This window comes from Erinaceus europaeus, chromosome 6, assembly GCF_950295315.1.
Source record: "Erinaceus europaeus chromosome 6, mEriEur2.1, whole genome shotgun sequence".
NCBI classification, from domain to species: domain Eukaryota; kingdom Metazoa; phylum Chordata; class Mammalia; order Eulipotyphla; family Erinaceidae; genus Erinaceus; species Erinaceus europaeus.
The window spans coordinates 39,929,067-39,943,408 of NC_080167.1; the positions used below are offsets into that span (position 1 = coordinate 39,929,067).

General features: G+C 37.1%; 1 protein-coding gene across 14 annotated transcripts in view; it reads right to left on the bottom strand.

Annotated features, from left to right (window-relative positions):
• The window catches only part of CEP170 (centrosomal protein 170), a 116,831-nt gene that overhangs the window by 39,844 nt on the left and 62,645 nt on the right, over nt 1–14,342 (bottom strand). For 11 of the 14 annotated variants that reach the window (XM_060192044.1, XM_060192056.1, XM_060192054.1 and 8 more), the window contains 2 exons: nt 8,457–8,606; nt 3,795–3,921 (listed from right to left, as the gene is read on the bottom strand). In XM_060192044.1, coding sequence (XP_060048027.1) covers nt 3,795–3,921; nt 8,457–8,606 — 277 coding nt within the window. The remainder of the gene's footprint in view (nt 1–3,794; nt 3,922–8,456; nt 8,607–14,342) is intronic. The other 3 variants (XM_060192057.1, XM_060192055.1, XM_060192050.1) reach the window with 1 other exon arrangement.

A 14,342-nucleotide genomic window follows, 5' to 3' on the forward strand; every position in this document is an offset into this window, starting at 1 on the left:
CAGACCTGCTTCACCACTTATAAAGTGATTCCCCTGCAGGCAGGAAGCCGGGGGCTTGAACCGGAATCCTTATGCCCAGTCCTTGCTCTTCGAGCCATGTGTGCTTAACCCGCTGCACTACCGCCCGACTCCCTCCACATTTTTTTCTTCTTTCTTTCTTTCTTTCTTTCTTTCTTTCTTTCTTTCTTTCTTTCTTTCTTTCTTTCTTTCTTTCTTTCTTTCTTCCTTCCTTCCTTCCTTCCTTCCTTTCTTTCTTTCTTTCCTTTTTTTTTTTAAGCAGAGCACTGCTCAGCTCTGGCTTATGGTGGTATAGGAGACTGAACCTGAGACTTTGGAGCCTCAGGCATGAGAGTCTGTTTGCATAACCATCTACCCTCTGCTGGAAATATGAAAATATTTAAAGAGATTTTCCTGACTGCTCTAGATGGAATATATTTATGAAAAAACACATATCTTTTAGTGAGAAATAAAATTAATGCATAGTTTTCTAATCTGGAAATAAGTAAGGAAAAAATAATTAAAAGAGCTCCTTCAGGTCTTTTTATATATATGTTTTGTTTGTTTGGTTTTTTTTTTTTGCCTTCAGGGTTATCACTGGGGCTTAGTGCCTGCACTACAAATCCACTACTCCTGGAGGTGATTTTTTCCCTTTTGCTGTCCTTATTGTTTACTGTTGTTGTTATTGTTGTTGGATAGGACAGAGAGAGAAGGGGAAGACAGAGAGGGGGAGAGAAAGACAGACACTAGCAGACCTCTTTTGAAGCCACTCCCCTGCAGGTGGGGAGCCAGAAGCTGGAACCGGGATCCTTGCACCAGTCCCTGCACTTCGTGCCATGTGTGCTTAACCAGCTGCTACTGCCCAGCCCCCTTTTCTTTATAATTCTTAAAGTTTAATGCTTAAGTTATATAATGCATAGCTATAAATAAAGAAAATAACTACTAAACTTACTGATTTAACTTTACAACTAATCACATATCTTTTTTTTTTCCTGCAGGGTTATGGCTGGCACCAAGAATCCACTGGTCCTGGAGGCTTTTTTCCCTTTTGTTGCCCTTATTGTTTCATCTTTGTTGTGGCTATTACTATTGTTGTTATTAATGTTGTTGTTGTTGGATAGGATAGAGAAATGGAGAGAGGAAAGGAAGACAGAGAGGGGGAGAGAGAGAAAGACACCTCCAGACCTGCTTCACTTGTGCAGTCACCCCCTATAGGTGGGGAGCCAGGGGTTCTAAGTGGGATCCTTATGCCTGTCTTTGTGCTTTGCTCCACCTGCACTTACCTAACCCTTTACGCTACCGCTAGACTCCCTATCTTTGAAATTTTTGTCTAGCATTTCTCACGATGTTTTGTTCCTAGTACCCACTTAGTGAATATTTAACTATCCATTGTAGGGGTCAACTGAATTTATCTAAATAAGTTATAACGTGATGAAGTAGCAAGGAGATAATGAAAGTCAAGTGAGGTACCAATAATTTTATAAAAAGGATAGAGGCGGCATGAGATAGCTCACTCAGTAAAGCACACACTTTATCCAGAAGTTTCAGCCTCTGACCAAATAGTACATTCCTTAGAGGGGAAGCTTCATGAATGGGAGAGGATTGCTGTGGTGCCTCTCCTCCCTTTGTTGTCTCTCTATCGAAAAACAAGTAGAGTCTGCTAGGAGTGGTGGAATCATGCAGGCACAATGCAAAAATACCAGCAGAAAAAAGAATGAAATAAAAATAAAAGGTAAAAAAATATATATATAAATACAAGGTAGACTTTTGCTTCCATGAATAATTTTCTTTATTTTTTCCTGGCACCAGGGTTATCACTGGGCTCAGTGCCTGCACCACAACCTCACTGCTTCCTTTTTTCCCTTTCTTTCTAGGTTTTTTGTTCTGTTTTGTCTTTTAATAGGAAAGCGGGAACTTGAGAGGGGAGAAAGACACCTGCAGACCTGCTTCACCACTCCTGAAGCTTTCCCCCCTGTGGGTGGAGGAGTGGTGGCTCAAACGCAGGCCCTTGTGCATGGTATTGTATGTGTTTACCTGAGTGTGCCACTGCATGGCCCCCCTCAGTACATAATTTTATAATCTTTTTCCCTTTTTTTTGGAAACTGACCCTCCATCTGGCTCCTTGTTTCTAAGTAACCAGCTGATGTTATCCATTTTGTAAATCATTCTGTCTATACAAAAGTGTTGTTTGTACTCTTAATTATTTTTAATTGCTATAATAAAAGTAATTTTATAGCATATTGCTACCTATATTTTTGCTCAAATACTTGCTGACTGCTGCATATTAAATTCCTAACTAAACTAAGATTCTTGGGATGCCCAAACCCACATAGTAAGTTTTCATCTCTAATAACAAATAAAAATTAAGAAAACAGATAAAACACATGAGAATTCTCTTTAAGGAATTCACCTTAAATCAATATAAGTAACTATAAACATATAGAATTCTTATGAAATTTTAAAAAATATTTTATTTCCTTTTTGTTGCCCTTGTTTTTTTTTTTTAGTATCTATTTATTTATTCCCTTTTGTTGCTCATTTTTTTATTGTTGTAGTTATTGTTGTTGATACTGATGTTGTCGTTGTTGGATAGGACAGAGAGAAATGGAGAGAGGAGGGAAGACAGAGAGGGGGAGAGAAAGATAGACACCTGCAGACCTGCTTCACCGCCTGTGAAGCGACTCCCCTGCAGGTGGGGAGCCCGGGGGCTCTAACCAAGATCCTTATGCAGGTCCTTGCGCTTTGCACTGCCTGCGCTTAACCCACTGCGCTACTGCCAGACTACCATGCCCTTGTCTTTACTGTTGCTGATGTCGTTGTTGTTAGATAGGACAGAGAGAAATGGAGAGAGGAGGGGAAGACAGAAAGGGGGAGAGAAAGATAAGACACCTGCAGACCTGCTTTCACCGCTTGTGAAGCGACTTCCCTGAAGGTGGGGAGCCAGGGGCTCGAACCGGGGTCCTTATGCCAGTCCTTGAGCCTTGCATCAAGAGCGCTTAACCCACTGCACTACAGCCCAAATCCCTTAAATATTTTTAAGTTCATTAACTATAAAAGGTTATAAAGTCATTGCATAGATCTGTAAAAGATGTAATAAGTATACTATTTTTCATTGAATTTATAACATGAAGTAGCATTTAAATATCTGTTGTATTAGGGGCGGGACAATTTGGAATTATATTAGTTCTTCTGGGAAAGGATAAAGAGGGAGGGGGTGAATAGAACCCCCTATGTTGCATGATGATGGAAAAAGACCCACAGAGTGGGTGAGTGTTGTGCTGCTGAGAATTTTCACAAGAAGATGAGAGATTGTACCCATGTGTCAACAACTATACTGTAAACCATTAACCCTCAAAATGAAAACGAAAATATATATATATGTATATTAATCCTATTTGAAAATTTCTATTTATAGGGAGTCAGGCGGTAGTGCTGTGGGTTAAGCGCAGGTGGCGCAAAGTGCAAGGACTGGTGTAAGGATCCAGGTTCCAGCCCCTGTCTCCCCACCTTCAGGGGAGTCATTTCACAAGCCGTGAAGCAGGACTGCAGATATCTATCTTTCTCTCCCCCTCTGTCTTTCCCTACTCTCTCCATTTCTCTCTGTCCTATCCAACAATGACGAAATCAATAACGACAACAATAAATAACAAAAAGGGAATAAATATTTTTTAAAATTTCCATTTATAGATGCTATACAAAGCTTCATATATATCTAAATTTGTGTATTTGTGTGTTCTTTACCTACAAATTACCTCTTTATTGTCAGTCAGGCCGGTGAGAAAATGCAGGAAACTTACCATTCTCTAAAGGAGCAGGTGCAGACAGTTCCATTAGCCTATCTTCTGGATCATGCCTTGTATGATTAGCAGCCAAACTAGCCCATTGTGAAACCCAACGTTTGCTTCCAGATGAAGATGTTCCTTCCTACAGGTGACAAATAAGAAAATGAAACAGACTGGTTAAATCTGATTTGTGTGTAAGAGAATTCCATTTGATTCCATTAATCTGCTCTCTATAGCAAAATTTAAACCTTATGTTTCAGTAATATCAATATAAGTTTTCTTTTCCTAGTATTTATTTTATTTTAATGATATACATATATACACATAAACATGTATATAGACAGGTAGACACAAAGAGAGACAGACCAGAGCACTGCTTGGCTCTGGCTTATGGTGGTGTTGGGAACTGAATCTGTGACCGCAGAAGCTCAGGCATGATAAGCTTGCATAACCACTATGCTATTTCCCCAGCCCTCAATGTTAATTTCCTTCACATATAAAATGAGGATTTTGTAGATGTCTCTTTAAGCTGTATTTTGTTAGACTTGTAAATGTAGTATGATTTTTTCTATTTATTAAATACTAACAATAGTACCTAAATAAACTATTAATAGTACCTAAAAAAACTACAATAGTACCCAAATAAACTATTAAAATGTACTGAAGCTAAACTTACATGTTATCATATTTTTGTGTTTAAACCTTGGAGTTAAATTCCATTCAACAAACAAACAGTCTAAAGGATCTAATCTTAAATTATCTCCACTCTTCTTAAAGAGTTAAGGAGTCATATTTTTTTCAGAATCTCAAAGAATATTAAGTCTGTCAGGTCATGTCTCCAGGAATTTCAAAACACATTCAAAACTTGGGATTTCTTTCTACAACACTTCAATATTTCCAGAAGTCAGAAATCACGAAAACATAAAACTCTTTCCTATACATAACCTGTGTGAAATAAGACCTACAACTGTTTATAGAGTAATCCTTAAAACAAGTATTCTTTGAATCCTTATAGTCAAGTATGAAATATAATTTAATTCTTAATATGGTTCACATAGATGTATGGGTGACACTGGCAATTCTCTTTTTTTTGTTTCTTTTCCAAGTTACTTTATGGAGTTAAATAGTGATTTATAAGATAATTATTGGCACCTGAGTAAATTTCTTATCTTTCCATGATAGTTGTCTCCCACCACCAATTGATGTCTTCCTTCACCCTCTTGCAATGAGTCCCCACAGCCCTTTCAACACTCTTGCACCTCCCTGCTTTTAAGTCCTCTGCTGCTAAGACCATAGTTTACTTCACAGTATTTCCATTTCTCTGTTTATTAAGTTCCTATGATTGAGGTCATCCAGTATTCTTCAGACTTGGCTAATTCTGCCTTTTATTTTATTTTGTCACCAGAGTTATCACTGGGGCTCAATGCCTATACAACACCTCCACTCTATCAGTAGCCACTTGTTTCCCTTTTGGTAGGTGAGAGACACAAAGGAGAGTCTGGGGGGGGGGGGAGGGAGGAAGAGGGGAGGGAGAGAGAAGAGGCAACTATAGCACTGCTCCACTAATTGTGATGCTTCCCCTCTGCCAAGTGGGGACCACAAGTTTGAACCTGGGTCCTTGGGCATGGTAACATGTATGCTCTACTGGGTATGTCAAATTTTGGTAATTCTTAAGACTAGAGTAGTCTAGTATTTAATATGAAGCACTAGGGACTATAAAGAAATATTTCTTCACTGAAAATCTAAGTCAAGCTTAGTGTTAAAACTAGAATGACACATAAGGAGTAGAAAGTTTGAAAAAATATAATTCTGATTTACTCAAAACAGTATTTTATTTAAAATGTCACACTTAGTGGCCCAGTGATAACAGACTAGAAAAGTACTTGTGTATGTGTGTGGGAGGGGGTGTACGTAGGTATATATACACATATATGTATCTATCTGTATATATTGGGCTGTTGGAGAAGTGATGATGTACTTTCCTTTGTTTTTCTATGCAAAAATGTATGGTGACTTTTCTGATGAGCCAATACAAACAGTCTATAAACTATATTATTAAAAAAAAAGAACTACTAAAAATAATGAGCTACATATAATGATTCCTTAGGGTACCACGACTTGTTTTCCTTGACTGTCCTTTCAATATTTTGTGGTAGCTGCCCACAGTCTTAAGTACCAGAGTCATTCACATCATGCTAGGAGTAATGTCATCATAGGGTGAATTCCATTGACACACATTTATTAAAACCATTCTGTTTAGATTTTTCAAAACATCTATTTAGGTAGCTCCTTCAGAGGAGTTTATATACTAACTTTACTTTTTGAGGGGATAAATGTTGCATTGAGGGAGCAAGGAGGAGCAATGGTGTCTAATCAGAATACTTAACACTGCTTTATTACACTAAGCATCAGAACCCAAATATACCTATTCTAAGATGACAAGACTAAAAAAACAGTAATTACCTTACAGGAAGTGACATAAAGATTTTTAACATTAACTAATTAATTAAGCATGTAACATAAACAAACATGTAAGTGTATTTACCTGTCTATAAAAATATTTTATTTATGGGGCCAGGTGGTAAGTACCCCTTGTTGAACGCTCACGTAACCGAGTGCATATGTAACCATGAGCAAGGAACTGGGTTCAAACACCCAGCCCTCATCTGCATGGAGGTAGCTTCACAAGTGTAGAGGCAAGACCTGCAGCTCGGTCTCCTCCAACCCTACCCACCCACCCACTCTACTTCTCTCACACTCTCCCAATCCCCTCTCTACTTCTCTCTGTCCTATTGATTGGAGAAAATTTAAAAAAAAAAAAGAGCTTGCAAATAATTATCAAAGCACTAATAAAATATAAATATAAAAATAAGCTTGAGGGAATTGGGCGGTAGCGCAGTGGGTTAAGTGCATGTGGCGCAAAGCTCAAGGACCAGTGTAAGGATTCTGGTTCAAGCCCCGGCTCCCCACCCACAGGGGAGTCATTTCACAGGCAGTGAAGCAGGTGTCTTTCTCCCCCCCTCTCTATCTTCCCCCCCTCTCTCCACTTCTCTCTGTCTTATCCAACAATGATGACATCAATAACAACTACACAACGGCAACAAAAGGGAATTTAAAAAAAAAAAAGCTTGAAATTTAAAAAAAGGAAAAAAAGGGCCACTGAGAGTAGTGAATTCATCATGCATACAATAAACCTCAGCAATAATCTTAGCGGTAATAAACGTATATTTTAGTTATATTTCATGTAAATTTAACACTTTATAGACACCCTCCCAGGTAAGCTGTCTTGCTGACCCTTATATAGTAATTTAAATTTCATAAATGAAGAAAAATGGCACACAGAACATTTCCACTGAATATTAGTCCTAACTTAGCTTCTTCTTTTTTTTTTTCTTCTAACTATAGCTTCTTTTGTTGTCAACAAAACTTCCCTGCCGCGCTTTTCCAGACTGAAAGACACAGAGGGAGAGAAGGAAAGATACCACAACACCTAATGTTCCTTCACTTGGTGAGATGGGTACAGGCTAGAACTTGAACTGTGCATATAACAAAACAGATGGGTCTATACAGGAAAGCTATTTTACTGATCCTAGTTCTTATTATTTGAATAAATTATAATCAATTTCTCAATTACATTATTATTATTATTGCTACCACCAAGGTTATTGTTGGGGTTCGGTGCCTGCACAGCAAATCCACCAATCCTGGTGTCCATTTTTCCATTCTCTCTATTTTTCTTTAATTTGATAGGACAGAGAGAAATTGAGTAGGGAGAGGGACACAGAGAAGGAGAGATACAGAGAGACACCTGCAGCACTGATTCACCATTTGTAAAGCTTCCTCCTTCTAGGTAGGGACTAAAGGGATTGAACCCAGGTCCTTCCACATGTGCACTTAATCCAGTTCACCAAGACCTCACCCCTAAATATCTCTTTTAAGTCCTGTGCTTTATCTGCTAAACCTATATATAGTTCTCAGGATACATTTTTCTCCCACAATTCTTTTGGCATAGCACTGTAGAATAAGCCTCTGCTATCATTCCACTTAGGGAACAAACAGTTGCTTTGTGAATAAATTTAAAATTATTACTATGCTAGATGTGTTACATACTTTGATAAATTCCTCGTAGATTTTGTCTTTTAATAAAAAGTACTATTTATATACATGAGAAAATTGAAGAGAAAGTGACTAACTCAAAAGATACACAGTCAGATGTGTCCAATATGTCCTTCCTTAATTTCATTATATTCTGATAAAACACTAGACTGCACCACACTGATTTTTAGGTATACAAGTTGCATATGCAAGGCAGTACTTTGCATGTTTCCTAGAATGAACTTTTCCTTTTCCAAATACATAGCCTCCTAGAAAGTATAATGGCATGTTTTTTTTTCTGTCTCAAAATCATACTTAGGGAATGAGCCTATAACTCACTAACTGCCTGCTGGAATTTAAAATCGCTTACTGACGAAAGAATATTTGAAAGAACTTCCATCAAAAACTGATAAGAAACTATATCAAAATTATATTGGGCTTTCATTAGAAACATACTTTTTGAGAAGCGAGTTTTTAGAAATGTTTTAAAGGGTATATGTTAACTTCTTTAAATATAATTAAAAAGAAAAAAATTTACATTTACTCATGTAAAAATGTTAAATATGAGGAAGAGATGTATACCTCTGAGCTGTGAAATCCAGATGTACTCACTGGTTTTCTTTCATCCATTACTACTGCAGCAGAATTGAAAGCCCAATCTTTTATCATATCTTTATGTTTTTCATTGATAATAGGCCTACTATAATCCTGATTGTCATCTACTCCAAACACCTGGAAGGAGAAAATTATTTGATATATTAAAAGTGAATATCAGATTAATGTATGAATATTATCAGTAACTTTAGAGGCAAATAAAAATTATTACAACTCAATTGCAGCAGATAATTTCCATAGTAAGGGAAATCTGTACAGCATCTAAGTAGAGCGGTAACTAGTGAAGAAAATTGGGCAGCAGTCACTTGTTAAATGTGACGATTCTTTTTTATAGTAAATGTACTGGGTAAATACAAATAGATAGGCAGATATTACAATGTGGTTGTTATTAATGTTAAATATAATAATGCAAAGAGAAGAGAGTACCAATTTGGCATATTTTTAAGCTCTTTCTCTATTATTTTTGAGATCCAGAATAACAGGTTTTAGTCCAAGAACTATGTAGAGTTTCATTAATTCTCTAAATTTTATTGCCTTAAAGAATAATCACTTAAAAACTTTCAAATGGAGGTTCCTGTGTCTATTCACAGATTAGCCTTTTCAATGTGTAATTTGTTTATGGTCAATACTTTTGTATATTGTAAATACAGAGACCAATAACCATGTACTTAATAAGGACATGATCTGTGTCTTAACTATTTTTCTAGTATTTTTTGAGGCCCTGATTTTTGTTAAACAGAATGGGAAAGTTTGTAAGTACATAAATTTTAACATTTAATTTTATTATGATTTCTCTATCTTCTTTGTAATGTTATCATCTATAAGTACTGAGGCTCTGATTACTACTATCAAGAAAAAAATTATGTGTCCAAATTAATTTGCTGTAGGACAGATTTTTAGAATACAACCAGAGTCTTCATTTTCTACAAAGTATTTTCTATACTTTGGGTTAAATTATTTTAGAAAAACTTTGCTTTATTTTTAAAATTTTCAGATAGATTTTAAATTTCATTCAGACAGAATTAAAATTTTAACCACAGATGGTGGTGTGGTGTTGTGCTTACTCCTTTCTCTTTCACTCTCCCTCCATCTTTCTCTTTAAAAGAATAAAGTACTGAGCTAGGAAGGCCTCTCGGCGTTATTTACACACATGTGTAAGGCTCTGAATTAATTCCTGAGTGCCTCATAACAAAAGTAAAATAATTATTTTGTATTCTGTTGTATATTCAATGTTAAATCTTTGCTTTTAGGGAAAATTATGTGCTGTTCATAATAAATCAAATAAGAATTTTAATAATACTTGGAAACACAATATATATAGGGGAAAAAAAAAAACCCTGCATTCTGCAAATCAGAATTAATGAAAAAGGGGTCTGGGCAGTCAGTGGTGCACTGGATTAAGTGCACGTGTTACCCTACACTAGGACCCAGGTTCAAGTCTCCACTCCCATCTGCAGAGAGGAAGCTTTAAGAATGGCAATACAGATGTGCAGGTGTCTCCCTTCCACTCTCTCTGTCTTTATCTCCTTCACCTCTTTCAATTTCTCTGTCCTATCAATAAATCAATAAATTATTGATTTGGTGCTATTTAATTCTGATTGATACCCAAAATGAACTTTTAACATTTGACTCCCTTAAACATCTAAGCATCATCATTATGTAATGAACTAAACTTCCCCAAAAGACACAAGGAACTAATGCTTTTGGGGAAGAGAGCTGAAATTGTACAGAAAGAGTTCTCAGAAAATTTTCCCCAGGTTGCTTTTAAAGCATACACACATATAGCCCAGAGAAGGAACAATTTCATTTTCCAAACTAGTGACAGGAACTAAACTAGTATCATACTGGAAAGGAAGACATCAAGGTTCATACCCACATTGTAGACAATGTTCTGAAAATTTAATGATAGCAGTGACTACTCTTACTTGAAATCATACCACAGATTTTGTGTCAAGGTACAAAAATATTGACTTGTGACAACTTTCCAGTGGGGGGTGGAGGACCTAAGAGGTCATACTGTCTATGTATTTTAAACTGCTATACTTTTCCAGATTTAAAAATGCTGATACAGCTGGCATATGATCTCAATTAGATGCAACTTAAGAGTTTTTCAAAGCAGAGATAAAGCGTAGTAGATTTTCTTAATGTTTCGTCCTAGCTTTTATCCCTAGCTGGCTTCATCTCAATATCTAACTTCAAACAACTATTTGTCTGCCATCTCTCCTCCTATACGGCTCCATGGTATTTCAAAAGCAGTATGTCAACCCAAGGAGGTCACTGTTCTCTTTTCTTTCTGCCTTCTTCTTCTTCTTTTTTCTTTTTTTTACTATTTTCTTTTCTATATCAGTCTTATTGGGTTCAACCAAAACCTTCAAATTAGCAATACAAATAGAAAAGAAATCTGGGTCTCTCATTTACCTACAGGTGTGGCAAGTGTACTATTTGTAGGTTACTAGTCTATCTGGCCTATGCGGGATTCAAAACATAGACGCATAACTCAAAAATATATAAATTTAACAATAGTTGTAGATATATATGGGGCTAGAAGGTATCCCAGTGTGCACACGCCTTGCCAAACAAAAGCCAGGTTTGTGGGCTGTACCACATGGAAGCACCACAGAGCAGAGGCCAAGCTCCAGGGATGACAGAGCAGTATGTGTTACCAATAATATTTAAAAACTAACTCAAGAATGGTGGGAGTGCATAAGGTTCTGGTGATGCAAAGAAGAAGAATGTAAGCTCAATTTTTACAATATTCAACCTACAGATCAAAATTATTATTTGGAAACATCAGGACATTGTGAAAGAAAGCTAAATGTAAAATGTTAAGTTTTTTTTTCCCTTGCAGAGCTAGTGTTTCATACATATGTGATCCCACCAGCCCTTTCAATCAGGCAGAGAGACAATGAGATACCAAAACACTGGAGCTTTCCCCTGTGCCATGGAACCTCCCATGTGGTGTCAGGGTGTAACCTGGGTTATAGGGATAACAAGGCACAGTCCTTTAAATCATAACTTAATTTTTTTTTCCAAATTCACATCACTAAAAGAAAAATAACTTTAGATTAACTATCAAGTTTTTCTATACTTATTTTTTTGTATACATACTCTAAAATGACTTAAGAATATCCTCAAATTAGTATACTAATAATTACATGTCTAAACAAAGCAATTAAAGTTTTAACTTTACTCAATGGACAAGAATATTCTAAGAATATTCTGGTCTCTATCAGTTCTTTTTTTTCTTTTAGTTAGATAGGACAGTGAGAAATTTAGAGAGGAGGGGAAGACAGAGAAGAAGAAAGATAGACATCTGCCAGACCTGCTTCACTGCTTTTGAAGTGTCTCCCCTGCAGGTGAGTACTGGGGGCTCGAACCCAAGTTCTTGTGCTTAGTAGTATGTGCACTTAACCAAATGTGTCAGTAGCAGAGTACCCATGCCTTACATGAATCACTGCATATATAATTCAAGAGTGGGCTTGGGAGATAGCCTAGCAGTTATGCAAAGACTTACATGACTAAGGATGAGGTCCAAGCTAAAACCCCCAGCACCACTATAAGCCAGAACTGAGTAAGAGTCTTACCTATCATTAAATAAAGATTTTAAATACTAAAACATAAAGATTATACAGAACCCTAGTCATGTCTAGGGTGTTACAGAATCAGATTTGAGATTTTTTTCTTAATGTGTAATTCTCCATAAAAATTTAATTTCACTTTAAAAAGGAAAAGAAGTATTTAAAAAAAAAATATTATTGGATAGAGACAGAAATTGAGAGGGGGGAAGAGACAGACATACCTGCTGGCCTGCTTCATCACCTGTGAAGCTTTCCCCCTTTAGATGGGAACCAGGGGCTTGAACCTGGGTCCTTGTGCACTGTAATGGGAGCACTTAACTAGGTGCATCAATGCCATGCCCCACCCCCTCAAAAAATATTTTAAAATTCAGTAGACTTATTCTAAAAGTGTAAAATTGTAAGGTATGAGCTTAAATTTTTCAATCTAGATAAAACTATTATGAAAAAAGAGCTCAGAATAGAGATAGAATACTTATCAATTTAGACAAATACATATTCCTGCAATATTCATAGCTACATATTCATGATAGCCAAAAGATGGAAGCATCTCAATGCTTATCAACAAATCAGCAGATAACAGCATAAAGTAGTATATCCTCTCATTGGCATACTATTCAACACAAAAATAATGAAGCATTGATGTATGCTACATCATGGATGAATCTTGAAAACACTATGCTAAATGAAAAGAGTTATCACAAAAGGTTACATTATGAAATGCCCAGAAGAAGCAAATTCATAGAGACATAAAATAGTTTAGTGATTGTCAGGGCCTGGAGACAAGAAAATGGAAAATGGTATAGGTTTCTTTTGTTTTGTTGGCTTTTGAGAGTGATCAAAATGTCCTGGAGGGGGTCTGGCAATAAGTAGCACAGTGGACTAAGTGCACGCGGCACAAAACGCAAGTATGGGGTAAAGATCCCAGTTCGAGCCCCTGGCTCCCCACCTGCAGGGGGGTTGCTTCACAAGCAGTGAAGCAGGTCTGCAGGTGTCTTTCTCTCCTCCTCTCTGTCTTCCCTTCCTCTCTCCATTCACTCTGTCCTATCCAACAACAATGAAATCAATAATAACCATAACAACGATAAAACAACAAAGGTAACTAAAAGGGGAAAAAAAAGAAAAAAGAAAATGTCCTGGAATTAAGAGCCGAGGACTGTACAACTTTGTGAATGTACTAGAAGTCAATGAAATGTATACCTGAAATAGCTAAAACTAGGGGACAAGTGTTGCCACACTAAGGAGAGCGCACTCATTACCATCTGTGACGACCCAGGTTCAAGCCTGTTTTCCACTTGCAAGGAGGGAACTTTGTCAGCAGTGAAGCAGTGCTGCAGGTGTCTTTCTCTCTCCTTCATTTCCCCCTTCCCTATTTCTCTCCATCTCTATTAAATAAATAGCTATTTGACATGCTATAGAAGTTCATTCTGTGTTTCCAGTTTTGCTACAGTTTTCCTGATTCTGTATTCTTTCTTCCCAACCAATTTTCTTCCTACAGAATAAACACTGATCGATACAAGATCTAATGTTGGCTTGAACCCAGGTCCTTGTGCATATTAAAGTGTGCACTCTACCAGGTTAGTTAACAGGCCCCTTGTCATACTATCTTTTTTTTTTTATGCCTCCAGGGTTATCGCTGGGGCTCGGTGTCTGCACTACAAATCCACTGTTCCTGGAGGCAATTTTTCCCTTTTGTTGCCCCTGTTGTTTATCATTGTTGTCATTATTATTGTTTCTACTGCTGTCATCGTTGTTGGATAGGACAGAGAGAAGTAGAGAGAGGAGGGGAAGACAGAGAGCGAGGAGAGAAAGATAGACACCTGCAGACCTGCTTCACCACTTGTTAAGCGACTACCCTGCAGGTGGGGAGCTGGGGGCTCAAACCAGGATCCTTGAGCCGGTCCTTGGGTTTCGTGCCACGTGTGCTTAACCCATTGCACTACTGCCCTGGCACCTGTCATATTACTTTTAATTTATCTGTTTTTCACTTTGGTATCTCCCATCACTCTGTCATCATCGCTGAGGGTAATATGGGACTGAGAATAATATTTCACTTTTTTTTTTAATCTTGGATCACTCTCATCTAACTCAAAAACAGGCACACAACTGATACTGAATGAGCAAGTCAATGAGGTAAGATCAAATGAAAGTTTTCTAAACCTAACAATTACACTCAAACAGACAACAGTTGATGGCCTCAACTCTCATCCCACATACTCTAGCTGTGAAGGGGAGAAAATAGATGGCAGAGCTCATTCAAGTAATCTGATACAGTGTA